The 25,928-nt window shown below is 48.5% G+C and overlaps 3 protein-coding genes and 1 pseudogene across 3 annotated transcripts; 1 reads left to right on the top strand and 3 right to left on the bottom strand.

The window, feature by feature from the left end:
- Window positions 1-8,506: 8,506 nt before the first annotated feature.
- Tmem239 (transmembrane protein 239) lies at window positions 8,507-9,194 on the bottom strand. Its single transcript, XM_021155820.3, has 2 exons — window positions 9,123-9,194; window positions 8,507-8,989 (listed from the first exon to the last, which is right to left on the bottom strand). Exon 2 carries the CDS (start codon window positions 8,973-8,975, stop codon window positions 8,520-8,522), a length of 456 nt encoding a protein of 151 aa, XP_021011479.1. The 5' UTR covers window positions 8,976-8,989; window positions 9,123-9,194; the 3' UTR covers window positions 8,507-8,519.
- Window positions 9,195-9,623: 429 nt separating this feature from the next.
- On the bottom strand, window positions 9,624-10,435 carry CUNH20orf141 (chromosome unknown C20orf141 homolog). The gene is made up of 3 exons (XM_021155818.2): window positions 10,416-10,435; window positions 9,995-10,194; window positions 9,624-9,911 (listed from the first exon to the last, which is right to left on the bottom strand). The coding sequence occupies exons 2-3, from the start codon at window positions 10,150-10,152 to the stop codon at window positions 9,674-9,676; spliced, it is 396 nt and encodes a 131-aa protein (XP_021011477.1). The 5' UTR covers window positions 10,153-10,194; window positions 10,416-10,435; the 3' UTR covers window positions 9,624-9,673.
- A 3,669-nt stretch (window positions 10,436-14,104) lies between these two features.
- LOC110307076 (glyceraldehyde-3-phosphate dehydrogenase-like) lies at window positions 14,105-17,380 on the bottom strand (annotated as a pseudogene).
- Window positions 17,381-17,911: 531 nt separating this feature from the next.
- Cpxm1 (carboxypeptidase X, M14 family member 1) lies at window positions 17,912-24,878 on the top strand. The gene is made up of 14 exons (XM_021155817.2): window positions 17,912-18,131; window positions 19,000-19,161; window positions 19,275-19,384; window positions 19,525-19,664; window positions 19,770-19,857; window positions 20,423-20,573; window positions 20,670-20,758; window positions 21,061-21,184; window positions 21,266-21,462; window positions 21,549-21,728; window positions 21,813-22,110; window positions 22,284-22,423; window positions 24,319-24,421; window positions 24,519-24,878. Exons 1-14 carry the CDS (start codon window positions 17,984-17,986, stop codon window positions 24,755-24,757), a joined length of 2,169 nt encoding a protein of 722 aa, XP_021011476.1. The 5' UTR covers window positions 17,912-17,983; the 3' UTR covers window positions 24,758-24,878.
- Window positions 24,879-25,928: the final 1,050 nt, after the last annotated feature.

The following is a 25,928-nucleotide window of genomic DNA, read 5'->3' on the forward strand; positions in this document are numbered from 1 at the left end:
TTAGTACTAAGTGAATGTACAAGTTACACAGGAAGACTTTGCCTCAAGGATATGTTTACTTGGGGTCAGTAAAATGACTCAATAGGTAAAGATGCATGTCCCCAAGACTGATGACCTGAGTTCAATTTCTGGAAGCCATGTAGGAGTGTACAAGGGGACACAGTAAGGGAACTGCAGACATGACTGCTCTATGTTATAGTTAAGGTTTTTTATAGATATGAGAACAGCTAGAGGTGCTGGACGGTTCAGAGCAGAGAGAGAAGTTGACCAGCCATGGCGAGGGCTAGGGACGTGGGAGAGAGGAAGGAATAGTGGAGATAAGGAAGGTGAGTTGCTAGGGCATAGGGGTAGGGAACAGGAACTTGGTTTTGGGGACATTGAAATGTGTAAGTACTTGTGAGTAGGGGTTTTGATATGCAGCCACAGATTCATGTCAATGGAACCATAGGTCCTTTTGCCAGAGGTAATAGAAATGACTCCCTTTGGTAGGCAGGATCCCTGTGAGCACCAATCACACATGTAGTTCTCAGATATGCATGAAGACATAATACCTGTACACACAAAGGATAACATTTTTAAAATATAAAGACAAGTTATTACAGGATAGACTCAAAAAGTGGAGAAGCCCCTGCCATAGCCATCTGAAGAAGACTCATTTCTATTTGTAATATCAAATATTAGCTGGAAATAGTTCATAACTCAGTGTTAAATTTTAAATTACAAATCTAGAGGAAAATAGTTGGTAGTCTATTATTGGACAAAGATATTCTAGATATAACACCAAAAGCATAAAATATATAAAATGTTGTTTTGAGGCAGGGTTTATGTAGTCCTACCTGTCCTGGAACTCAATCTCACAGAGGTGTGCTTGCCTCTGCATCCTGAGTGCTTATTAAAGGTATGTGTCATCATATCAGGCCCATAAAATAACACTTTGCTATGTTGTTGTGCTGTGTGGTCCAGAGAATGATGTGTGAGAGTTTATTAACTAGAGAGGCAAACTAAAATAAAAGAATAAGTAGCAAGCTAGAGAGGTGTTCAGTGGTTAAGGGCACTGGCTGCTCCTCCAGAGATTTCTGCAGTTTCCAACACCCACAGGGTGGCTCCTTCTGTGACTCTAATTCCGAGGGATCTCATGCCCTCTTCTGGCCTTTGTGGGAACAAGGGAAGCACACGTGTAGAAACATACATGCAGACAAAACATCCCTACACATAAAATAATTTTAAAAAGTCATTGAAAAGAATAAATAACAAGGGAAAAGCCAGACCAGGCATGGTGGCGCACGCCTTTAATCTCAGCACTCGGGAGACAGAGGCACGAGGATCTCTGTCAGTTTGAGGTCACCATGGTCTACATAACTTACATGAGTTTCAGGACAGCCAAGACTAAATAGACCCTGTTTCAGAAGGGAGGGGGAAAGAGAGAGAAGAGGGGGAGGGAGAAAGAGAGTTAAGCATCAACTTGAGTGCTCAAAACACCCTGCAGAAATGCACTAGGGAAGCATTAAGGCAGTCAGCTAGATTCCCAATAGAAAGAGTCCCATGTGGGACAGTGTTTCCTTAGGTGGAGCATCCAAGTGAAAGAATAAATAGCAGCAGAGATTTTTTTTTAAGATTTATTTTTGTGAGTACACTACAGTTGTTTCCAGACACACCAGAAGAGGGCAACAGATACCTTTACAGATGGTTGTGAGCCACAATGTGGTTGCTGGGAATTGAACTCAGGATCTTTGGAAGAGCAGTCAGTGCTCTTAAGCACTGAGCCATCTCTCCAGCCCCAGAGATAATATCTTAAAGTCAGGCACAACATCCAGTAGAAACCAGCAAGGGAAGTTGAGGCATTCCATCAGATTTTCAGTTGAACTTTCTAATCTCTATAGATGAGCTCCCGGGAATGAATCTGTGGTTTTCTCCCCTGCTGTAGATGCTATGTTATGGAGAAACATTAGTAACCTCTGTTGAAAACGATTTGCCCCCTAGATGGAATCCCGACCCCTCTGGGAGCCTTAGCCACGACTGAACTTTCTTGGCCAGAGCCTCAGATCTCTGCCAGCTGGTGAACCTTGCCATGTTGAGCACCAGATTCCCTACACTGGCATTTTTGGCATCTTCAAGGCCACCTTGATGTGGAGTAGATACAACGTTAAGCAGTTTTGCAGTTCTCTTCCCTCCCTGTCACAGAAATTAGGCCAGTCTACCCTCACACAAAGGGGAGTTGGAAGACACTTTGAGACAAACATGCTTGGGTCTGAAGTGGGGGTGGAGGAAGGACAACCCTGCTTCCAGAGACAGCTTCTTGGTGAACTCAAACCAGTGTAGTTCCTTGTAACTGTATTTCATTAAAATGCAAAACTCCTGTTCTCCCAAAAGCTGTTAAGAAAAGGCAAGCTGTAACCTGGGAGAATGTATTTTCAAATCAGACTATCAGATGAAAGACTTGATTCTAAAATAAAGAAACACTCCTTTGTCTAGTTTAGAATAAGTAGCTCTTAAAGTCCAGTAAATTTAAGGGAGTGCAAACAGTTTGAACACTTAAGGAAAGAAGACAGATTGTAAATAAACATGTCAACAGATGTTCAACATCTTCAGCCACTAGGAATAATCCAAGTATAAACCATGACAAGGTAGCACCATTTACTGCTGGGATGGCTAATATAGAAAAGATTGTACCATATGGTCTGGCTGTCTCACCTATAAGTGTTTACCTACACAAAACAGGAACCTGTTCATATGAAGACTTCACAGTTGTAATAATAAAAGCAGAAAATGACTCAGGCCCATCCACCAACAGGTGGCTTAATTAATTCGGTACATCACCCATTGGAATACTACTCGGTTATTCTAAAAGTGAACTGCTGGGCTGTGAGGACAGCTCAGTAGGTGAAGTGCTTATCTTGCAAGCATAAGGACCAGAGTTGGGTCACCAGGACTCACACAAGAGCACTAAGTACTGTGCCACACACTCGAATCTAGTGTTGGGGAGACAGAGACAGACAGATCCCTCGGGCTGGCTGACCAGCCATTCTAACCTAGCTGGGGAGCTCAAGCCATGAGAGACCCTGTCTCACAGGAAATAGAGGTATTCTTAAGGCTTATCATGTGACCTCTGAGCATGCAGACATACATGAAATATTGATGCACACACTAACATTTTCTATTTTATTTGTCGGACATTTAAAGGCAGGGAAGAAACTATTGTAGAATTAACATGTTAAGTTAATCTCTTTTAAAACTATCTTATTGCAGTATCGGAGCTCAAACCCTGGGCATCACATGTCAGCCAGGCAAGAGCTCTCCCACTAAGCCACATTCCTAGCTTTAACATATTTTTATTTTTAAGATGGAAAATACTTGAAAGGTGAGATGAATGGAAACGTTGACTCAGCTGAAAAAGATGTTTTACAAAGTTAATTGTATCCAGATTCTCACCAAAGACACCCAGAGCCAAGCCAGAAGTTGGAATCCTGGCTGTCCCAGGATTCTCAGCCTAAAGTTTCTTTTGCTGGGGTAGCCAATTTAAGATTTAGGAAAGAAAGTGAGGAGTCAGCAAAGCTGTCATCCTGATGGTGGTAGACCTGCTATTTCTCCATGGCCCCCAAGTTCTGCCCCATTCACCTCAAGACTGGCATCCAAGCTTGCAGAATCTTGCTCAGCCTGGGGGACCCTAGCCAAGGCCTTTACACGGCCAGGGCCACAGACTTCCGCCAGGGGGCGCGCCTTACTACATTGAGCACCAGATTCCCCGTGCTGGAATTTTGAGCCTCTTCCTGGTCCAGGACAGCAGTCCTTAGCCTTGTGGATGCCCATGGTCTTCGTATCCCAGGCTGGGCTTGGGATTTTCTTATCAGTGTCAGGTTCTTGTCCACCCCCTTCTACACAGTGTTTGCCAGCTGCCCTCACTATTCCTCTCCACTTAGCCAAAAGGGGATTTCCAAAGGCCACTCTCTAGAGCAGATGTCCATCCAATCGTCCAGGACCGCAGACGCTCCCCTCTCCCCATCCCCGCCAGCAATCTTCCCCCTTCTTCCCTTTGCACAGCTGAGCCTGCACAGCAGTGGTGGGCACTTGATTATGGTCTTCTTTTCCCCTCGCTGTGCAGGTTGCCTCCTGGATAGTGAGATTTTCTCACTCCTCGCTTTGGCCAAGGACAGGTCACCCTTGCGCATGCCCTTCAGAGTCTAGTCTTACCACACTGGGCCTTGTAAGTTTCTCAGGCACTGCCTGTCTTCCTTTCAGGGACGCCTTTCCTGCCTGTCCCTCTCAGCCGGGCGTGCGCATCAATGAGTGCCTAGTTGCGTTCCTTCCCTTTTGACCATCTTTAGAGATCCTTCTAGGTCCTCTTTTCTCCCTAGTCCTTGAGGCAGAGATAGAAAGGTCATATTGCATGTACCATACATGCACCTCAATATCAAGATACTATACAGGTATGAAATCAGCTGAGTCATACCTGACCATCTTTTCTGGGTAAAGCAAACCATTGGTAGAACCCAGCCCCATTCCAACCCCATCAGAAACAAAACACAAAACACTGGGTGAGGTCAGGAAGGGCGGGCAAAAATATTCACACAGTGGTTTGGGACATCAGGTCAATTGGGACGCCTCTTTCCTCTTGGCTCAACTGGAAAAGCTTGGAACACATTGACTCCAGTGTGTCTGTTTTCCATTTGGTTTCATTTTAAATCATTTAAACTCAAAGTGGACGGGTTTGTATACTTAAGGAATTTCAGGGATTATTTTGATTTTTGTTTTGTTTTTTGGTTTTTTCGATACAGGGTTTCTCTGTGTAGCCCTGGCTGTCCTGGAACTCACTCTGTAGACCAGGCTGACCTCGAACTCACAGATCTGCTTGCCTCTGACTCCCAAGTGCTGGGATTAAAGGTGTGTGCCATGCCCAGCGTTCTTTTTTCTGCAAACTCTCACACGATATCCCACTCCATTTGCTTGGGGCTAGTCCTTTGTGCTACTCTTGTTTCTTGGTGTTTTTGCAAAAAGAAATATTTTTGTGCCACTCTGTGTTTTAAATGTGTGAAATAAGAACTGTGTTTTATACCAAGATCTCAAGACTGGTCCAGGTAGCTTCTGCCCCTTCTATTGCCCCCTCCTTGGCATGCTTTTCCCTCCCACACCACCATCATCAACAGCACAATACGATTCTCAACTGCATGCCCTAAAACAGTGCCTCAAAAACACACCTGTCACCTTGGAGTCTAGGAAAATGCAGGCTCAGCAGTCTAAGTTGGAGCTGGAAAATCTTTTTTGGTTTTTTTTTTTTTTTTAGATGTGGTCTCATGTAATACAGTCTGGCCCCAAACTAGATATATAGCCAAGGTTGGCCTTGAACTTGCCCTCCTCCTGAGTGCACTTCCCCAGTGCAGGATTACAGGCAGAGTTTCCCTGCCAAGTTTATGTAGTGCTAGGGATGAAACCCAAGGCCGCATGCTGGGCAAACACTCCACTAAAATGAACCACATCCCCAGCCCTCTAGAGTCTTATTTTTTTAATTTAATTTTATATATATATATGCGTGCTTACATACATCTGCACCACATGAATGCCTGGCAGTCATGTGGTGCAGATACATGTAAGCCCCCCTCCCTCATATATATACATACATATATATATATATATATATATATACACACACACACACGTATATATACATATACGTGTGTGAGTATATACATACACACACACACATATAGTCTGTAATTGAAGTTACAGATGGTTGTAAGCACACATGTAGATTCTGAGGACTGAACCAGGATCCTCTTGTAAGAACAAGTGTTCTTAACTGCAAAGTCATTTTGGCAGCCTCACAGAGTCCCTATATATCTGAAAAGCTAAGGGAGGCATAGACTGCACTGTTTGGAACCATATGTCAAAGAGCAAAGCCCTCAAGGCCCTCCATGAGAATTTGAGTTTCTAGGTTGTAGAATATAAGAGCCTCTAATTAGGTAAGGGCAGTGTGTCTGTGGTCCTGTTTCACTGTGTCTCCCCATCCCACAGCGGCAGGTCAAGGGGCAGGAGGTATATTTTGATTCAAGAAAAGGTGAAAAGGCCCTTTTTTGTTCTCACCTGTGGTGTGCCGCCTGAATATGGTCTTGGTTAATTCCTCCTCTCCTCTTAATTAGAATGGCCCAAGGTCTCTGGCCATTGATACATGGTCCAGGCTAGCCGTCTCAGTCTCTATTCCCACCACAGACAACTTTGAAGTCCCTGCACTCTAGACATCTAGACTCATTAGGCCTGGGCTTCCTCTCTAACAGGAGCCATAGGATTTTCAGTTAAGTTGTATTTTCTCCAGTCCATGTGGTTTTCTCTTTACTGGCCTCTTAAAGTACCTCTGGGACTCAAACAGCCTGGCCTTGATGCTGAGTAGTTATCCTGCTCCTGATAAAAACAGTCATTGTGTGTGTGTGTGTGTGTGTGCGCGCGCGCGCGCGCACGCATATTACAGCATTAGAGGCTAGTTCAGTCATTTCACCTTGCAAGCCAGATGTCCCAAAGCAAGTGTCTATGTCTTTGTTATATCCAGGTAGAAAATGAAGTTCAGAAAAACTTATCAAGGCTGGGAATGTAGCTCACTTGGCAGAGCGCTTGCCTAAGATGCAGGAAACCTTGAGTTTGATCACTAGCACCTAATAAACCAGGCATGGGAGCACATCTGTGTAACTCTAGCCCTTGGGAGGCAGGGGCAGGAGGGTCAAAAGTCAAGGTCATCCTCAGCTACACAGAGTTTGGGGACAGTCTGAACTACGTGTGTGTGTGTGTGTGTGTGTGTGTGTGTGAGAGAGAGAGAGAGAGAGAGAGAGAGAGAGAGAGAGAGAAGCAGATAGCAGATGAGGAATAGATCATTAATGGAGCAACATCCCTATGTCTGTCCTTGACACAGCCACACTTCGGGGGAACTACAAAATGAAGCACTGGTTTGGGGTTTTAGGCACTGAAGCTATCTACCAGTATGAAGATGTCTACCAGGAACACAGAGTTCCAAACTCTGTCAGGTTTTGGCCAAAATGAACCATGGCTCAAGGTGCAAGAGTGTTTAGATGGCTTCAGAAGCAATGATTTTCAGGTTAGATATAGACCAGATAAAGAGCTGGGAAGCAGCAGGGATTGGGTAGAGGTCAGCAGTGAATGAAGACTGAAGTCTGGGCCCCAGCTGGGGGGCAGATCAGCTAACATGTCTGTCACTTGACTTGGTAACTGATACTCACAGCTTTGTTTGGAAGGCTCAGCAGCTAGGTAAATGGCCAAACGCCAGGGGAGCCTGGGTGGTCCAAAGCCCTCTGTTGGAAGCAGCCTGCTTAATCAATCCTGCAAATCTCTGCACTTTCCTTTTTCCATGAGCACAGCTTTGCACGAGTTCCCTGGCACCAGGCTCCAGCCTCGATCATTGCACAGATCATACAGTCCAGTGTCTGCCTAGCTTGAGACACACACCTTGCACATCTCACCACACTGCCCATTCCGTGTCAACTGTTTTAGGGCTGGGATTCCATGCGTGACAGAGTTTCTGTAGAAGCCTAGAGAAACTTAATCTCTTAGCTTCTGAATCAAAAGGCCTTTTGAACTTATATGTTTTTAGAGCTCAAAACATCTTAACTGCTGTTTGGCCTTACCAAATACTTTTCATAAAACCAGGCATGGTGGCACAAGTTTTAATTCCAGTACCCTGGACATAGAGACAATAGGATCCGAAATTCAAAGTCACCTCAGCTAAATAGTTCAAAGCCATCCTGGGCTTCATGAGACCCTGTTTCAAAGCAACAACAACAGCAAAGTATTTTGCAAATAGATACTGACTTTTGATCATAACAACCCCATGAAAACATTGGGGCTCACTTAACACCAAGGTTCAAAAGTAGTGAATCAGCCAAGATGTAGGAGGCTGAAACAGGACTTTGATTTTTTGTAACAGACCTGGAGATTCTTAAAAAAAAATAAGAGTATGTAGGGTGGAGTGTATGCTTATGCACAAAGCCTTGGGTCCAGTACACACACACACACACACACACACACACACACACACACAAACGCACTACCATGATTGGCCTCTTTCCCATTTCTGGGAGGTGAGTGAGGTGAGATCCCCGCTATCTTCCTGTCAGTAAGACCTGTTCCAGAATGTGTATTCCTCCTGGAAGTAGAGAGAGAGGATCCGTGACAAATCCAGACAAGTCCAGGGGTATGTAGGTGGAAATTCTCAGGAAGCCTGAAGCTGGTAGGGCTGAGGTGATGTGACAAAAAGATTCTGCCAGGAAGACCAAGTGATGTTACCACATCCATACGGGTCTCAGTGGTTTGTCCAAGCTCTTGCTCCTGGCTAAACTGTCTGTCCTGTTCCTGACACCAATGTGGGTTTAAGGTAGATGCCCAGAAGCCAGACCCCCACTTGTATTTGTGATTTGGGGAGGGGGGGTCTGAGGTCTGTTGAAGTTCCACTGCCCCCCTCCCCACGGGGCTCAGGCCCTAGGCCAGGGCTCAACAGACACAAGCAGTAAGATGGGGTTGCCCTTCTATTGGTCCAAGTCCTGAGCGTAGCCTGGTTGAGTCATGGAGGTGAGCAGGCCCACGAGGCTCAGCAGTGTGGAGAAGAGCAGCAGGAAGGAGGCTGCGAAGAGCAGAGCAGGCAGGGCACTGAGCACAAGCAGCAGGATTGCTGGCAGCAGGTGGCTCCACATCACAGCCACCACGGGCCATAGCGAGCTCAGCAGGTAGGAGCCCGTGGTGAAGAGTGCATGACATAGCATCAGTGCCAGCAGCAGGTAGAGTGTCCCCTCCAGACCCCACAGCATCCGCTGTAGTGGTTGCCGCCAGCCTGATGTATTCCACCACTGGGTCCAGCTCCGAGGTATGTGGCATACCCACCAGCGCACCCAGTCCTGACGGATGATCCAGGCTGACCAGGGCACTGCCCGCTGGGGCCCCTCGCCAGCCCCGATGATATCCGACTCCACTCGTGGCTGCTGCATCACGGCTGGTGCACCTGTGGACAGGGCCAGGCCAGCTGCAGGGGGCAGCCCTGGAGATGTCCAGGACCTCTGGATAGGTGGGCAAGCAGGGGCCAGGGGGATACCAGCATGGGCAGGATTGGGCTATGAACTGGGCCTAGGACTTACCTTTGGGCAGAGCCACCTAAGTCATGGTGCTTCCTGTTGTGTCTAGGCTGGCCTGGCAGCCAGATCCCAGTCTCTCCCTCGCCTGCCCCACCATCCCCAGAGGAGTGCATTATGACCCGGACTGGGGTGGGGCTCAGCCAAGAGAGGAGCTACTGCATAGTGTGAGAGTCACTTATGTCCTTTACTTAATGGCCCCTCCAGGCTGGCAGGAGAGCTCAGCAAGCCATTCTTCTTCTTGTAGGAAGCCTTCCCCACACCTGTCCCTCCTTGATGGCTGCCGCCAACCCCATGACTGGAGTTGGTTGCCGTAACTACCCTTTTCTCTGCCTTCTCTTAATGCCCTAAGCTTCAGGGAAAGGTAATATGCCTTTGACAGTTCCCAAAGGTCCACATTCTGGAACTAGAAGGCCCTGAGGTTCAAGCTGAATATGATGGAGTATTCTGTCCTTATCATACAACCTTACCCTCATGGAGCTCAGGATGGAAGAGAAGAAATCAGAGAGCAGATTGGATGTTGTATTTTCAGTAGGCATTCAGCTTTAGGAGGGCCCTCAGGCCCAAGGATGGATACAGAAAGCTAGGCCCAGCATGGCTAAGGGTATACCAGAGCCTCCCAAGAACAAGCTCAGGCCCAGGAGCAGCAGGAGCAGCGCATCCTGCAGGCTGAGCAGTCCCGAGGCCATCCTTGTTGGAGAGAGAGGAGCTGCTTGCTGTCCTGGGCCTTCACCAGCCCCCTGGCTCTGACCCATTGGGAGAAGTCTGTGTCGTGGCAGGTTGGCACCTGTGGGCCTGTGGAGAGAGAAGATGGCAGCTCGAGGCAATTGCTCATTTGTTCCTGTGTTTGTGACACCTACCTGACAGGTGGCACTTACCCATAGAGCAGGTCAAAAACAAGGAAGCTGGCCAGCAACAGGAGCAGCAGGGCTAGGCCAGCCTTTGAGAAGACGGTTCGAATTGTCACTCCTAGTGCCCCCAGCCCTAGGATACTGTCCAGGAGCTGGGCCTGGCTGAAGTCCCAGGGGACACACATGACTCACTGACCCTACTCAGTCCCTCTCCAGGATCCAGACCCCTGGGAAGGAGTAGGATAGCTTAAGAAGGGCTTTGGGCAAGGGTGAGCTGAGCTGGGTCCTAGAGGTTATTAGGAAGACCTAGTGCTAAGAGATTAGGGATCAGGGAAGAGAGGAGGACCTTGGCATACATTCAAGGGTTAGCTCTGTAAGTGAGGAACTAAGCTCTTTGGGGATCTCCCTCCCCCCACTCCCACCCCACATCTTCACCAACTCTTCTCACCTCCTCCCACTTGGGTGACCATTCTAGATTTGGACACTCTGGGGCATTGTGACCTATTATCAGGGAGGACCTTGAATTAAGGACAGGACAACAGTTTGCTTTGCCTCATAAGCACTGGTGGCCTAGGTGGGGCTCAGTAGCAAATCAGTGTTTTCTGAGAACTAAGACTCGACTCACCCACTCGCCTTGCCAGTAATTCTCTGCACCAGGGACTTCCCACCAGTCTTGGGATGTCAGGAAAGCATGCTAACACAACAGCTGCTTGGACTTCTGCATCTTCCAGAACATTCTCCAGACTGTGTGTTTAGGATGTCATTCAGTCATTCAATTTTTCTATGTCCGGTTCTCTTCCCTGAAAGTCATGGGGTGAGAGCTGTGGGGCTTTTTTTGTTTGTTTGTTGGTTTTTGGGATTTTGTTTGTTTGTTTTTTGTTTTGGTTTTTTCGAGACAGGGTTTGTGTAGCCCTGGCTGTCCTGAAACTCACTTTGTAGACCAGGCTGGCCTCGAACTCAGAAATCTGCCTGCCTCTGCCTCCTGCCTCCCGAGTGCTGGGATTGAAGGTGTGCGCCACCATGCCCGGCTGGCTGTGGGGCTTGATGGTAATGGGAAAACGTGTTTGCAACTCTGGGATGCTGAATAGACTTTTCTAGAGGGCAACCTAGGCCATGGAGCAGGGGTGGGGGTGGGGACAAGAGGATGCTATTTGGATGTTTTAAGCACTATAGTTTTAGGAGGTATTATGGTTTCAGCAATGGGACAGAGAGCTGGACATGGTGGAATATATTTTAATTTCAGTGCTCAGAAGGCTGAGGCAGAAATACTGTGAGTTTAAGGCCAACCTGGACTATATAGCTGGGTGCTGCCTGGAAAATTAAAGAAAAGAGAAGAGAAGAGAAGAGAAGAGAAGAGAAGAGAAGAGAAGAGAAGAGAAGAGAAGAGAAGAGAAGAGAAGAGAAGAGAAGAGATGGAAAAGAAAAAGAAAAAGAAAAAGAGGTCTTGAATCTAAGAGTCCTACAACATCATGACCTCAAATTGTTTTGAAACAGGGTTTCTTCATGTGTTCCAGGCTAACCTTGAACTCACCATGTAACGCAGATGCCCTATAACTCTTAGTGATTCTCCACCTCATCCTCTTGAGTGCTAGGATTGCAGGCAGGCCCCACTGTGCCTCAAGTAAGATCCTAGTGGAAAGTTAAGACCACCCTTAAGAATGAGATTAAGGAATGATCATGGCATAAGTGGATTGGTCATCATTACTGCTTATGATTATTCAACGAGAATAAACTTCCTGCCACTGAATCAATGGTCAAGGCAGCTACAGAGCTACTAAGTACATGGTCAGTCTGGTGACAAAAGACAAGAGTAGAAATGACATAAATTTAAATATTAATTGTACCTTGGAGAAAACTGAAGGGGTTGGGGTAGGGGAGACACTGACAATATAGTGCCCAGGAAAAGGAGAGATTGAGAGAAAATGATAGACCATTAAGCTGCTTCCCAGGACGCCCCACCCAAAGATCCAGGGCAGGTGGTCTTGACATGTTTGGTGTTGATGGACTTAGCGGACCTTAGAGCGGGTGTCATTTGTCTTTCATGTCACTCAGCAGTTAGTTGCCCTTCCACTGGCTTTTGTTTGCTTGGGAGCTGTGTTTCTGACTACTGGGACATAGGCTATAAAGGGGATCCTGTTTTTTTGTCTAAGTAATTGTCTTTGTAAATGAGAAAATTAGCATTCAGGTTTAAATTGCCAGTTCCGCTAGTCTGCTCATTTCTGGTGCAGCCACAAGATTGTATCCCTGGACTATGGAATTAAAAATCAGGTCCTGACAGATCTACTGAGACAAAATAGTCCACATATGCAAGGGTTTGGGAGTAGGGTGTGTGACTAAAGATTTAGTGCGTGCAAGATGCTCTGCATAATTTGCAGGGGAGTTCTACTTAGGGTTTCCTCAGGTTATTTTTCATTCAACTGTCATTTCTAATGTGATCCCCGCATATCTCCAGCCTATGTTGGGTTCTAACTCCATGGACTTTTAGACCAATGTTCTGAAAGCCTGAGGTGGTTTTCAGAAGGAAAACAATAGATAAGGAAGGAGGCAAACTGGGTAGGGGAAAGAGCTAAGCCAGCATACAGTCTTGTCTGGGCTTCAGTCTCAGCCTGACAGTGCAGTCAGCTCTAAGAACAGTGAATTGTGCTATATAGAGTAGACCTCATCATATCAGCCATTGGTGATACCTCTTCCACGGAGGACAAGGAAGAGGGAGACAGAAATTGGAGAACGGAATCTCGCAGCCTGAAAAGCAATGCCCATCTGCTGAAGGCTTTTGTCTGCAGAAGGAAGCAAACAGCCATGATCTATGAACTGCAAACAACAGTGGGGTGGGCCCACTGTTGGTAACAGGGACCTCAGTGAGGAATCAGCAGTGTATGGCAGTGGATCTGGTGAAGTGAGCGAGTCAACAAACCTGGATTATATGTATCATGTTCATTCATGAAAACTATTTGGCCTGGGAGCTGGAGAAAGCTTGGTAGTTAACAGTACTTCCTACACTTCCAGAGAGCTAGAGTTCAGTTCCCAGCTGCCACATCAGGTGGTTCACAACTGCTTGTATTACACCTCCAGCTCCAGGGTAGCCAGCACCCTCTTTGGGCAACCTACATACACATGAGTATATGGTTTTGGTTTTGATTTTTGTTTTTAACTTCAGAATTGATTGGCTCTTGCTGGGCTATCTAAGGAGCAAGTTTCTAAGTTTCTAATCCCTGAGATATCCTGTTCAATATAAGCATCTCTGTTTACACAGAAGTCTTAGACCCCATCAATAGTCTACGACAACAGTATGATTTTTGTTGGGGATTTAGACCAGAAACTAGGCTTACCTTGGATTCTAGAAGGTTTGAACTCAACCAACATGGGCAGTCAACTATACTTGTATGACTGATCTTCCAATAAAATTCTGGACACGAGCATCCAGTGAATTTCTCTCACTGACAGCACGCTGTCATATATACTGCTGGAAGGAATAAGTACTGCCGACCTGATTCCATGTTCAGATAAACAACTGGAAGCTCACACCCAGTTTTCCTGTACTCTGCCCGATGAACCTTATTCTATTGTTGGTTTTAATTTGCCTGCAACCTTTCTTGGTCATAAGCCATGACCATTTGTATAACCACTTCTGTGAATTCTGATAAACCATTGAGCAAGAACAATCTTGGCATCTGAAATAGGATTCACTATGACAGTGTTAATTCATTAAATATGATGGAATCACGAGTTGAGGAAAAGGATAAGAGGGAGAGATTCTCAGATGGCTACTTAGTCACCCACATCTTGGAAATGAAGCAACCCCTAGTGGAGGTCAAAGCTCTCAGTAGAATTTGTTGATGGCAGAGCTAATCCTGAGGGAATTGTTTAGGAATCTGTCCAGAAAGTAGGATAATAAACCCCAGGAAACTAGAAAACGTTCACAAAAATGGTGTGTGAGGGGGTGTTGCGGGGGGAGGAGGTATGGGATGAACAGAGGACAGACCAGGAGGGGGAATAAAGAATGGAATGTAATTAAAGAATAAAAAAATTTTTTTTCTTAAAAAGAGTGTTGGGGGCTGAGTTCAGAGAGGGACTCCCCAGCAGTCAAGGGCCTCTCTCTTCCTTTCTTGTTCTTTCTGGTGGGTGGTCCAGGGCTTCTTACTCCTCGGAGGCCATGAGAACCATAAGCTCCACCACCCTGCAGTCATAACTGAATTCAAAGCAGGAAATGAGCTTGACAAAGTTGTTATTGAGAACAATGCCAGCCCCGGCATCAAGAGTGAAAGACTTTTAAAGCCACGGGAAACAGCCTCTTCCCCCTCCTAGAGCCCTGAATACTCTGCAGGGCCTCAGATGCCTGCTTTACTGCCTTTTAAAAACAATTTCAATTTATTTTCTATGTATGGGTGTTTTGCCTGTCTGTATGCCAATGTACCACGGCATGCCTGGTGCCCCCAGAGACCAGAAGAAAGATTGGCAGCTTTCTCAAGTGGCAGGTCAGATCACACCAGACACATCGTGGGCAAGAACACGGAAGTCCATGCCTGTGAGCTTCCCGTTCAGCTCTAGCATGCCCTTTTTCACAACCTTGACAGTGCCAGTGGATGCAGGGATGACGTTCTGGGCAGCCCCACAACCATCCCACCACACTTTCCAGAGGGGTTGTCCGTGATTGTTTTGGATGGTGGTGATGCCATGTGCTATGACGCTGCAGTTGTCATGGATGACCTTGGCTGGGTGGGGGGTTAACAGCTGGTGGTGCAGGAAGCGTGGCTGATAGTCTTGAGTGAGTGTGGAACTTCTTATGATTCACTCCCATCACAAACATGGGGGCAACAGTTGAAGGGGCAGAGATGATGACTTTTGCCCTCACCCTTCAAGTGGACCCTGGCCTCCATCATGGTGAAGACACCAATTGACTCCACAATATACTTGGCACCAGCATCACCTCATTTGGTGTTGGCAGGATCCTGCTCCTGGAAGATGGTGACTGTCTTCCCACTGATGACAAATTTCCTGTTCTCAGCCTTTACTATTCCAAGGAACTTGCCATGAGTGGAATTTACTGGAACATAGACCATGTAGTTGAGGTCACTGAGGCAACAATATCCATTTTACCAGAGTTAAGCAGCCCTAGTGCCCAGGTGCCCAATATGGCTGACCAGGGAAGACCAGGGAGCCTAAATCACACTTTTAATGAACTGGAGGTGGTGGTTCGTGCATACCTGTAATTCCAGTACTCTATAGGCAGAGTCAGGAGGCTCACAAGGCCAAGGTCGTTCCTGGTACATAGAGATCAGCATGGGGTGGGGTGGGGAGGTTTGAAAGAACAGGGTTGCCATAGGCCATAGGCCATAGGGAGTGGTATTGCTAGGAGGTGTGGCCTTATTGGAATAGGTTCTTTGTTGTAGGAGGTGTGTCACTAGGAGTCTGGTTTTGAGGTCTCAGATGCCCAAGCCATGACCAGTGTAGCAGTCTCTTCCTGATGTCTGAAGACCCAGATATAGAATTTTCAAGTCTCTCTCCAACACCATTTCTGCCTGTGCCCCGCCATGCTCCCTGCCTGATGACAATGGATTAAACCTCTGAGCTGTAATCCCAGTGGAATGTTTTCCTTTATAAGACTTGCCGTGGCCATAGTGTCTCTTTACATCAATAAAAGCCTAAGGCACGGGGCTTTACAGAACCCATAGAGTCCTACCAGTTCATAGTGTATATGAAATTAGAATTATTAGTGCTTCCTGCATAGAAAAAGATCACACACATAGAACCAAAAGGGCAAAATGGAATCAGAATTTTATTTATTCATTGTATTCTTTAACGTTTCCTTTTGAGAGTGAGGCTTGGTGTCCTGCTCATGTCATCTTTGAGCTGATCCCAGCCTGTCCCTTGTCTAAGAACTCCTTTGGACAGGTGCCCCACCCTACTAGGAGCCTAGTAGGTTGTTCCCTGAGACATATACTTGCCCTGTGATATCCAAATGTCCTCCATGTGGTTCTTAGAGATAGAGACCAGGCTCTGTAGGTGACTGGATATAAAGTTGCTGTCGTGTCCCTAGAGTCATAGTCTTTTGATCTCCTGCCTTTGTGTATCAAGTGGCTGGGGCCAGAGACAGTAGCCTAGCAAGACATGGGTGTGAGAAGATGCCAAGGGGCTCAGGGACTAAGAGGGACATATAGAAGCTCTGAGGGAGAGTCTGGAAGGAGGGAGTAGGGGCAGAGTCTGAGATGTCCTGTTGTTGGTATTTTTGTCTTCTCTCCTTCCTTTTAGAGCTGAGACTTGGCTCAGAGAGTGGCCTGCAAGCCAAGGAAGCAGTCTACGGTCTTGCCTGTGTGTACTGGCCCTGTATTTAGAAAGTCTATGCTTTAAAACATATTCTGTTAGCCTTTATTGTCAACACATCAGAGAGGAAAACCTAACTGAGGAACCACAGAGATGAGATCAGCCTATGTAAGATTGTCCTGATTGCTAATCAGTGTATGAGGGAGGGCCTAGCCCACTGTGGGCAGCACCATTCCCCTGACAGTGGTTCTGGCCTATATAAAAAAAGCTAAGCAGGAACCTGCTAGCTAGCCAGCAGGGTTTCCTCTGGTTTCTGTTTTTCAAGTTCGTTCCTGCCTGAGTTCTGCCTCAACTTCCCTGAATGAACCTGTAATCAGAAATAAATCCTTGCCTTCCCCAAGTTGCCTTTTGTCTGAGTATTTTATCATGGCATCAGAAAGGAGAGTGGAACAGGGGGTCTTCCTTAAACTTCTCTATGCCTATCTGGTGAGCTGAGCCTAGCACTGCTTCTTAGGTGGGAGCACCAAAACCGGACTTGGACAAGTATGGGTCCTCCGTGATCACTCCCTTTTCAGAGTTCTCTGACCCTCCTGGAGTGCCACAGTTGGGCCAGATGACAGGGCTTACTCCTTTGCAGTGGTCCCTACAGGAGGTGGCCTCAGTTCAGGAGCCCCACAGCTGGCCCCACGCATTTCCACCAGGCTCTGGTTCTGGTTCTGCTGCAGGAAAGGTGCGGACTTGACTTGAGGTTATTCAGCTCATTTACATTGACACTTCTTGGCGGACTACAGAGAAGGCAGAGCAAGCACCAGTGACACAGGCCTTTCATTGGGGCAGGTGACTCCGGTGTGGGGAGAATCTAGAGAGGTCCTGGGGAAAACAAGTCTGAGAACTCCTGGAGGAGGATGGGAGGAGGAGGGGAAGGAGGTGGACCGAGAAGAGCAGGAATCCCATTAAGACTAGACTTGGTCTCACGGTTCTTGACGCCAGCCCTCTGGTTATCAGCTCTGGCTGCCTTCCTCGAGTTATGTAACCCCAAAACGTGGCAGCCCTGGGAGGGAAAAAGAGAGGAGGCGGGACGGAGAGGAAGCGCCGCCTCTCTTTGCGCCCACAGTTTGTCTTTGAGTTTAATGGAGGACCCCTCACCCCCATAACGCAACCCTAGCTAGCCTTCCACCTACACTGCTCTCCTGCGGTCTTTCCCTTTGCCCTACCCACCCCAGCAAGACCCCCGAGGTTCTGGATGGATTTTCCTCTCAGGTTGTAGTTTCCAAAGCCCCCAGCTTTGTTACCTTGGCCACGTCAACGAGGCCCAATGCAAGCTTCAGTTTATCAGCCTGCAAACTGAAGTTTGACTAAGATTCAGACCACGTGCAGAGAGCCTTGCATAGGTGCCTGCAGATGGGATGGGCGCGCGCAGTCGAACGGAATGTGCGGTGACTTTGCAGTCTGTGTAGGGTCGGACACCGGTGAGGCTGCGACATTGGGTCTCTGGACCCCAGCCCGCCGCCCCCCGGGGGTCCTCGAGGTTCACCAGAGTCAGCCGCTCCCGGGGGGATGTCGCGGTTCTCCGCAGCCCTCCCCCTCCTAGGGTGTCGGATTCCAGCGAGTGGCTGTGGGCGGGCCAGAGGCTGCAGAGGGGCGTGGGGCGGAGGGCGGGCGGGCAGGAAGGGGCGGGGGGCTCCGCAGACTCCCGCAGGAAGAAGAGAACCCACCAAGAGCCTCGGCACAGCGCGCTCGTCGACCCTTCCCGCTATGTGGGGTCTCTTGCTCGCTGTGACCGCCTTTGCGCCTTCCGTCGGTCTGGGGCTGGGGGCTCCCAGCGCCTCAGTGCCGAGCCTGGCGCCGGGCTCAACCCTGGCTCCACACAGCAGCGTTGCACAGCCGTCCACAAAGGCAAATGGTGAGCTCTGGGTCCCATGGTCCGCTGCTGGGCAGGTCAGACCCACTCCCCCAGCTGGGTCCTCCAGCTCGCCCTGTGAACAGGGACAAGCACAGCCCTGTGCAATGGCTGCTGAGTCAGCAGCCCAATCCTGGCCAGACCTAGTCAGCAGTCTTAGGGCAGGCCCAGCGGGGTGCTGGCTGCCCCAATTCCAGCCTGCCTTCTTCACAAATGAAATTGAGGCCAGAATCTGGAAAGGTGAAGAGACACCAGACTAAAAGGGGACAAGCCTATGCAGGATGATGTTTAAGGCCAAGGACTGGAGGGGGAAAGACAGGGAGTGAGGCTGCCTGGAGGAAAGATCACTGCCTCCTGATGGGCGCAGGCAGACTGTCTGGCTTCCCAACTTCTTCCTTAGTTAGGAGCTCTGAGGCCAGCAGGTAGGCCAAGCCCGGACTTCATTCAGGAAAAGACCTGAGGCTTAGTCTGACGATAAGGAAGGCTTGGAGGTTGATGAGAGTAGATGCAAGATTAGAGACGGGAGGTAGTATTACCGAAGAGGGCCGACCAGAGCAAGGCCTGGAGGTTAAAAACTAACTTCAGACCTTCAGAGTGACCAGTCTCTAATGGCTCAGTGTTGCTCTCCACGGAATCAGGGAGTCAGAGGGGACGTGGGCCAAAGATGTTGTTGTGTTAAGAAGGAAAAACTGAAGAAGTGACTAAAAGAGGCAGGTGGAGTTAGGTAACAGGTCTTGCGTGCTGCGCTAGGATGTCAGTAATTTCTGTAGGTGTCACATATGCCCAAATGCCTTCTTGGGCTAGCAGACCTTTCCGTCTGGGTTTCATGACATTCTTCTCGTTTTTGGTACATTGTCTCCTGGTACCCTAGAGACCTCAGAACGGCATGTCCGACTTCGAGTCATCAAGAAAAAAAAGATCGTTGTCAAGAAGCGAAAGAAGCTAAGGCAGCCTGGACCTTTGGTGACTGCTAGGCCTTTGGTGACCACTCACCCAGCCAAGACCCTCACTCTCCCTGAGAAACAAGAACCAGGTATTGCTTACCCAGGGGCCCCGCCTAGCCTATGAACAAGCTTAGGCTCAGTTCTCAAGCCTCTCTGGTTACCCTCTATCTAATCCTGTTTCACTGTTCTATCCTTACCCCAGGATGTCCCCCTCTAGGCCTGGAGTCCTTGAGGGTTTCAGATAGCCAGCTGGAGGCCTCCAGCAGCCAGTCCTTTGGTCTTGGAGCACACCGAGGACGGCTCAATATCCAGGTCAGCGGCCCTTGCTCAGCCAGGTCTGAGGGAGGCGTAGGAAGCACAGCCTTAGGACCATCTCCTTGTTCCCCCCACCACCACCCTTGCTCTTCTCTGTGGCCCACCTGGGCTTGATCACCATGACCTTGTGTCCACAGTCAGGTCTGGAGGACGGCGACCTGTATGATGGTGCTTGGTGCGCTGAGCAACAAGACACTGAACCTTGGCTTCAGGTGGATGCAAAGAATTCCGTCCGCTTCGCAGGAATTGTTACGCAGGGCAGAAACTCTGTGTGGAGGTGAGGCTCACGCTTAGCCTGGAAGTTGTTAGTGGTCAGACTTGGAAGTGCCACCACTTTAGTGGCTCTTCAGGGACACTAATGTTTCTCTATCTCTGAGGCCAGGTATGACTGGGTCACATCATTCAAGGTCCAGTTCAGCAATGACAGCCAGACCTGGTGGAAGATTAGGAACAGTACTGGAATGGACATGGTGAGTGACCCCGAAAGTGGTTGGGACCAGTTCATTATGGTGCTGGGCTGTGGAGACTCCTCTGCAAATGAGCAAATACACACATAGACTCCAGGAGAAAGCTGGAGTTTTTGCAGTGCTGAGGTTCAAATCCAGGGCTTTGTGTGTTCACAGGGAAGTTATTTACTAAGCACTAGCTCCTTTGGGATAGCCCCATTAATTCCACCATGGCGTAGGTGCTGCATCTTCTTTCTGGGACATCCCTTCTGACTGTGAGCCTTGGGGTTATTTGCTTCTTGCCTGTTCATGGCTCTGGTTTTCCATCTCATGGGCCTCCTTGATACAATACTCCAGAATGGGTATGTTGTTTTAATGAGCGGAGACCATGACAGAAAACACAGCTGCCCAAGGTTGCCCGCTGGTAGGAGCTGTGGAAATGGGGGTCCATGTTTAACACAGTGCATGTCTCCAGCTGTACTCACCAGGGAGGGCTGGCTTGTGAGTATGAGAGCCTTAATTCCTTTCCCCCCAATCTTGAGCCAGCATCGGGTCTGAGCAGCTTCAACAAGGCATTCCATATCTCCAGGTATTTCCTGCCAATTCAGACGCAGAGACCCCAGTGTTGAACCTTCTGCCAGAGCCTCAGGTGGCTCGATTCATTCGCCTGCTGCCTCAGACCTGGTTTCAGGGAGGTGCACCTTGCCTCCGGGCAGAGATCCTGGCCTGCCCAGTCTCAGGTGGGGAGCTGGGCAAAGGCTGTGTGGGCAGGGCCTGGTTCGAGGGACATTCTTCACTAGGAACTGACCTTTTATCTGGAACTCACTTGCCACCAGATCCTAATGACCTGTTCCCTGAGGCCCACACACTGGGATCTTCTGACTCTTTGGACTTCCGGCATCATAATTATAAAGCTATGAGAAAGGTCAGATATGACTCCTCTGACCCTGGAAGGAGGTCTGCCTATCTCCTTCCCACCAGGGCAAAGTGGCTATGACTACCCATGAGTCCCCTGTCTTTGTGTCCCCTTTCTTCTACTTCTCTCAATCTCTTAAGTTCTGTTCCAGTTACCCTTGTCATGACACCTTTTTGCCCCCACCCCACCCCCAGTTCCTGTGCCTTTTTCTGGATCATACTATATTGCTCCCATCTGTGTGGATCTGTCAGTCTTTCCATGGTCACACATGGTCTGTGTGTAACCGCCTCGTGCTCCTCTCTGCTTCCCAGCTGATGAAACAAGTGAATGAGCAGTGCCCCAACATCACGCGCATCTACAGCATCGGGAAGAGCCACCAGGGTCTGAAGCTGTATGTGATGGAAATGTCAGACCATCCTGGGGAGCATGAGCTGGGTACTGCTTGATGGCATGGGAAGAGGTGGGCACAGGGCAGACGCTGGTGTGAGCTGACTCTAAGCCTCCGTGTGTTTCCAGGAGAGCCCGAGGTCCGCTATGTGGCTGGAATGCATGGGAATGAGGCCCTGGGGCGGGAGTTGCTTCTGCTTTTGATGCAGTTCTTATGCCATGAGTTCCTGCGAGGGGATCCGCGAGTGACTCGGCTGCTCACCGAGACACGAATCCATCTATTGCCCTCCATGAATCCTGATGGCTATGAGACTGCCTACCACAGGGTAGGCCACCTGGCATGGGGGCCTTCCTGTCTCTTCTGTATGGTACCCAGAGCCTGCTTGACTTTGACAAGGCCCTTTCTTGGTAGGGCTCAGAGCTGGTGGGCTGGGCAGAGGGCCGCTGGACCCACCAGGGCATTGACCTTAACCACAATTTTGCTGACCTCAACACACAACTGTGGTATGCAGAGGATGATGGACTGGTACCCCACACTGTCCCCAACCATCACCTGCCACTGCCTACCTACTATACATTGCCCAATGCCACCGTGAGTATACTGGGTCACTGGTAGAAGGCCACCTAAGGCCCCCTTGTCTCTGTGTGCAGACCATCCTCTCTTCCCCTCGTTTAGGTGGCTCCTGAAACATGGGCAGTGATCAAATGGATGAAGCGCATCCCGTTTGTGCTGAGTGCCAACCTCCATGGGGGCGAGCTTGTGGTGTCCTATCCTTTCGACATGACTCGGACCCCGTGGGCTGCTCGTGAACTCACTCCCACACCAGATGATGCTGTCTTCCGCTGGCTCAGCACTGTCTATGCTGGCACGAATAGGGCTATGCAGGACACCGACCGCCGACCTTGTCATAGCCAGGACTTCTCCTTGCATGGCAACGTCATCAATGGAGCCGACTGGCACACAGTTCCTGGGAGTATGTGCCTGAGAGTGGCATTTGTCCTGTCTCCATAACTACCTATCCCATAATAGTCTTTTGTGATGTACAGTGCTTACTGTCAATCCCTACCCTGGGTGTCTCTCAAGAGCACTGGAAAAGTAGGGCCCCCGTCTCCCCACTTAACACCCCAGTGTCTTTGGTATTCCCAGGCATGAACGACTTCAGCTACCTACACACCAATTGCTTTGAGGTCACAGTGGAGCTGTCCTGTGACAAGTTTCCTCACGAGAAGGAGCTGCCTCAGGAGTGGGAAAACAACAAAGATGCTCTTCTCACCTACCTGGAGCAGGTGGGATCTAAGCCCCACTTCCTAGCCTCCCTGAATTACTCCTGGCTAGTCTAGGAGCTGTACCTTAAAGAACTGGGGCACCAGCCGCCTTAACTGGCATCAGATTTCCACGATGCTGCAGGCCACAAGTGACATCAGATTGGAATGATCAGACAGGAAGTGCTAGTAGGGTGGTTTCAGATGTTCTTAGCCAATGGAACTAGAAGCAACTTGAGGCTAAGGGGTGGTCTCTAGAATTGTCACAAGCATGTTATTGTCAGGATAGTGTTTCTCAGAAAAGACATTAGTCAGATGGGAAAACTGCCCTGGCATAAAATGTTACATTCCTCAGGGACAACGATGCCTACGAGTGGTTCTATAATAATAGCATCCATGGCTTCCTCAAAAGACATCTCCCTGGGGTGAGATGGCTCAGGAGGTAAAGTCCCTGCTAAGCAGGCTAACAACTGAAGTCCGATCCCTGGAACACACGTCGTGGGAGGAGAGAACTGTCTGCTACATGCTCTCACTGTTACATGCTCTGTGACCTCCACACACTTGCCATGACATGTGTGTACCCACATACAAACATAGGCACACACAAAATAAATACACGTCAAAACATTATGTTTTAAAAGAGGATTGGCATTCTGATCCCAGCACCCATGTGAGAAGCTGAGCATCCCCATAAATACCTGGAACCCAGGCTCTGCACAGGGAAAACACGGATTGCTGGGCTTTACTGGCTCCCAGCCTAGTGAAGTGTGGGCTCCAGGCTCAAGGACAGACCCTGCCTTACAGAAATAGAGTAACACGCACACACACGAGAGAGAGAGAGAGAGAGAGAGAGAGAGAGAGAGAGAGAGAGAGAGAGAGAGAGAGCTAATATCACTGCTGCACTACAGAAAGCCCAAAGATCAGGTATAAGTTAGCAATTAGGGGATAATTTTAATAAAAAGTTTGTCATCTAGGAGTGTGCTAAACTGCCACCTTATCAGGCTTACAAGGCAACAGCCAGAAAGTTAGCGAAGTCACTCTTATGTAAAGGAAAGGCATCTTTAAATTTTTTCTTTTTTCTTTTTTTTTTTTTTTGAGACAGGGTTTCTCTGTGTAGCCCTGGCTATCCTGGAACTCACTTTGTAGGACCAGGCTGGCCTAGAACTCAGAAATCTGCCTCCCAAGTGCTGGGATTAAAGGCGTGCGCCACCAAGCCCGGCTTTTTTTTTTTTTTTGGTTTTAAGATGGGGTCTCACCATGTAACCTAGACTAATTTCAAACTTGAAATCTTACATCCACCTCAAGGTTTTAATAAGATTTCTTACAGACTGAGGTGGCCTACACCTGTAGTTCCAGAACCTGGGAAGTAGAGGCAAGAGAATCAGGCTCCGGGATAGCTGGGCTACATATGGAGACTTTGCCTTAAAACAAGTCTCCAAACATTAGGCAGAGCTCGGGGAATCTGGTGGAAGAGGGAAAGGAAAGACTGTAGGAGCCAAAGGGGTCAAGGACACAACAAAAAACACAGTCAGCTAACCTGGCCTCCTAGGGGCTCACAGAAACCGACAGTCAGGGAGCCTGAAGGGCTCTGACCTAGGCCCTCTGCACACATGTTTTGGTTGTGTAGCTTGGTGTTCTTGTGGGATTCCTAACAGTAGAAGCAAGGGCTGTCTCTGAACTGTTTTGCCTGCTTTGGGGACCCTTCCCTCCTGTTGGGTTGTCTGGTGTAGCCTTAATGTGAGGACAGATGCCTAGTCTTATTGCAACCTGATAAACCATGTTTGATATCCCTGGGATGCTTCTCCCTTTCTGAAGGGAAAGAGGAGGAGTGGATGGGGGTGGGAGGAACTGCAGTCAGGATGTAATCAATGAGAGAAGAATAAACTAAAGAAAACATTTAAATCTCCTTTGCTACACAGGTGCGCATGGGCATTACTGGAGTTGTCCGGGACAAAGACACAGAGCTCGGCATTGCGGATGCTGTCATTGCCGTGGAGGGCATTAACCACGACGTTACAACAGGTGTGTGTGTGGCAGAGAGAGGAGCTGGGGCCTTTTGACTTGTGAGAAATTGAAGATCCTTGAACCCTACCTGACTTCACCCTTTTTCTCCTCTCAGCTTGGGGCGGAGATTACTGGCGACTGCTGACACCTGGGGACTATGTGGTGACAGCCAGTGCTGAGGGTTACCATACAGTCAGACAACACTGTCAGGTCACCTTTGAAGAGGGCCCTGTTCCCTGCAATTTCCTACTCACCAAGACTCCCAAAGAGAGACTTCGAGAACTGTTGGCAACACGAGGGAAGTTGCCCCCAGACCTTCGGAGGAAGCTGGAGCGGCTGAGGGGACAGAAGTAATGTCTTCAGCTGAAGAGAGCCACATCCTTGGACAGGCTGGACCTGTCCAGAACTGAAGGAGGAGGGGGAAGAGGGAGGGACAGGGTAGAAGAGGTGCTCTGGCTCATTAAAGCTTCGTGGTGCCCGATACTCCTCTTGAGTTCCTCTTCTCTGTGCACTTGTACACACTAGGGTGATATGTGCAAAGAAGATCACACCTGAACCCTGTACCTGAGCCTTGGCAGAGCATCTCACTGCTGCCTGTGATTTTCTGTTGCAGGTGCTATTGCATTCTGTAAGCATCTGCTTGAAGCCAGTGTGCAAGCAATGCCTGTACCCAGCTTTCGGGGGTTCCCAGTTAGGGGAGACAGGTTAATAGACTGAGGGGCACGCAGGGTGGAAGGCAGTTTGGTAGTGTAGATTGGGTGGCCACACGTATGGGGAAAATGCAGGTCTGCAGGGACTCAAGCAGTCAAGGCTGCAGTAGGGTGGTTTAGGAAATCAGGAGAGCATGGACCAGGCAGAGGACTGTAAACAGAAGACTAAAGCTCAGATGAAAGCATTTGAATGTACTTCATCAGCTGTTCAGAGGGTTCCCCAAAATGATAGGCTTTGATTCATTTCTTTCCTACTAAAGGAGGGATTGTGTGAATCTTTGTCTTGCCAAGAAGACAACCCATTACAATGACTCCAAACTAAAAAATTTAATGCTAGAAATAGTATATAAAGATATTGAAACTACTAGATAAGGAAAGGGGGTGTTTCACCCAGAAAGCAGGAAGTTAATAACCTTTATTTACTGTTGTTGCTATTTAATTTCTTTATTTTTTCAGCGTGTAGCATGTGGAGATCAGAGGCTAACTTCTGGGAGTCAGTTCTCTCCTACTAGGTGGACTTCAGGAGCCAAAGGCCATCAAACTTGCTACCTGCTGAGCCATCTTGCCCGTCCCTGCTTTGGTGTTTATAAATCTGTATTTGGCTTTGTTGATGATGATCTAACCAACTTAGCTGACAAGGCAATTTGTAAAATGTAGGTAAAGCTCTTAGCCCCTTTACAATTCAGAGTAGTTCTCTCAGTTGTGTTTCTGAGTTTGCTCTGTTTGGCGATTCCATTTTTACTTCACTAGATATAACAGGATTCTTAGTTGCAGAAAATAGAATCTACTCTAGATGGCTTCAAAGGGATTTGTAA

Source organism: Mus caroli, unplaced genomic scaffold (genome assembly GCF_978045245.1).
Source record: "Mus caroli unplaced genomic scaffold, Mus_caroli_1 scaffold_2, whole genome shotgun sequence".
Classification (NCBI taxonomy): Eukaryota; Metazoa; Chordata; class Mammalia; order Rodentia; family Muridae; genus Mus; species Mus caroli.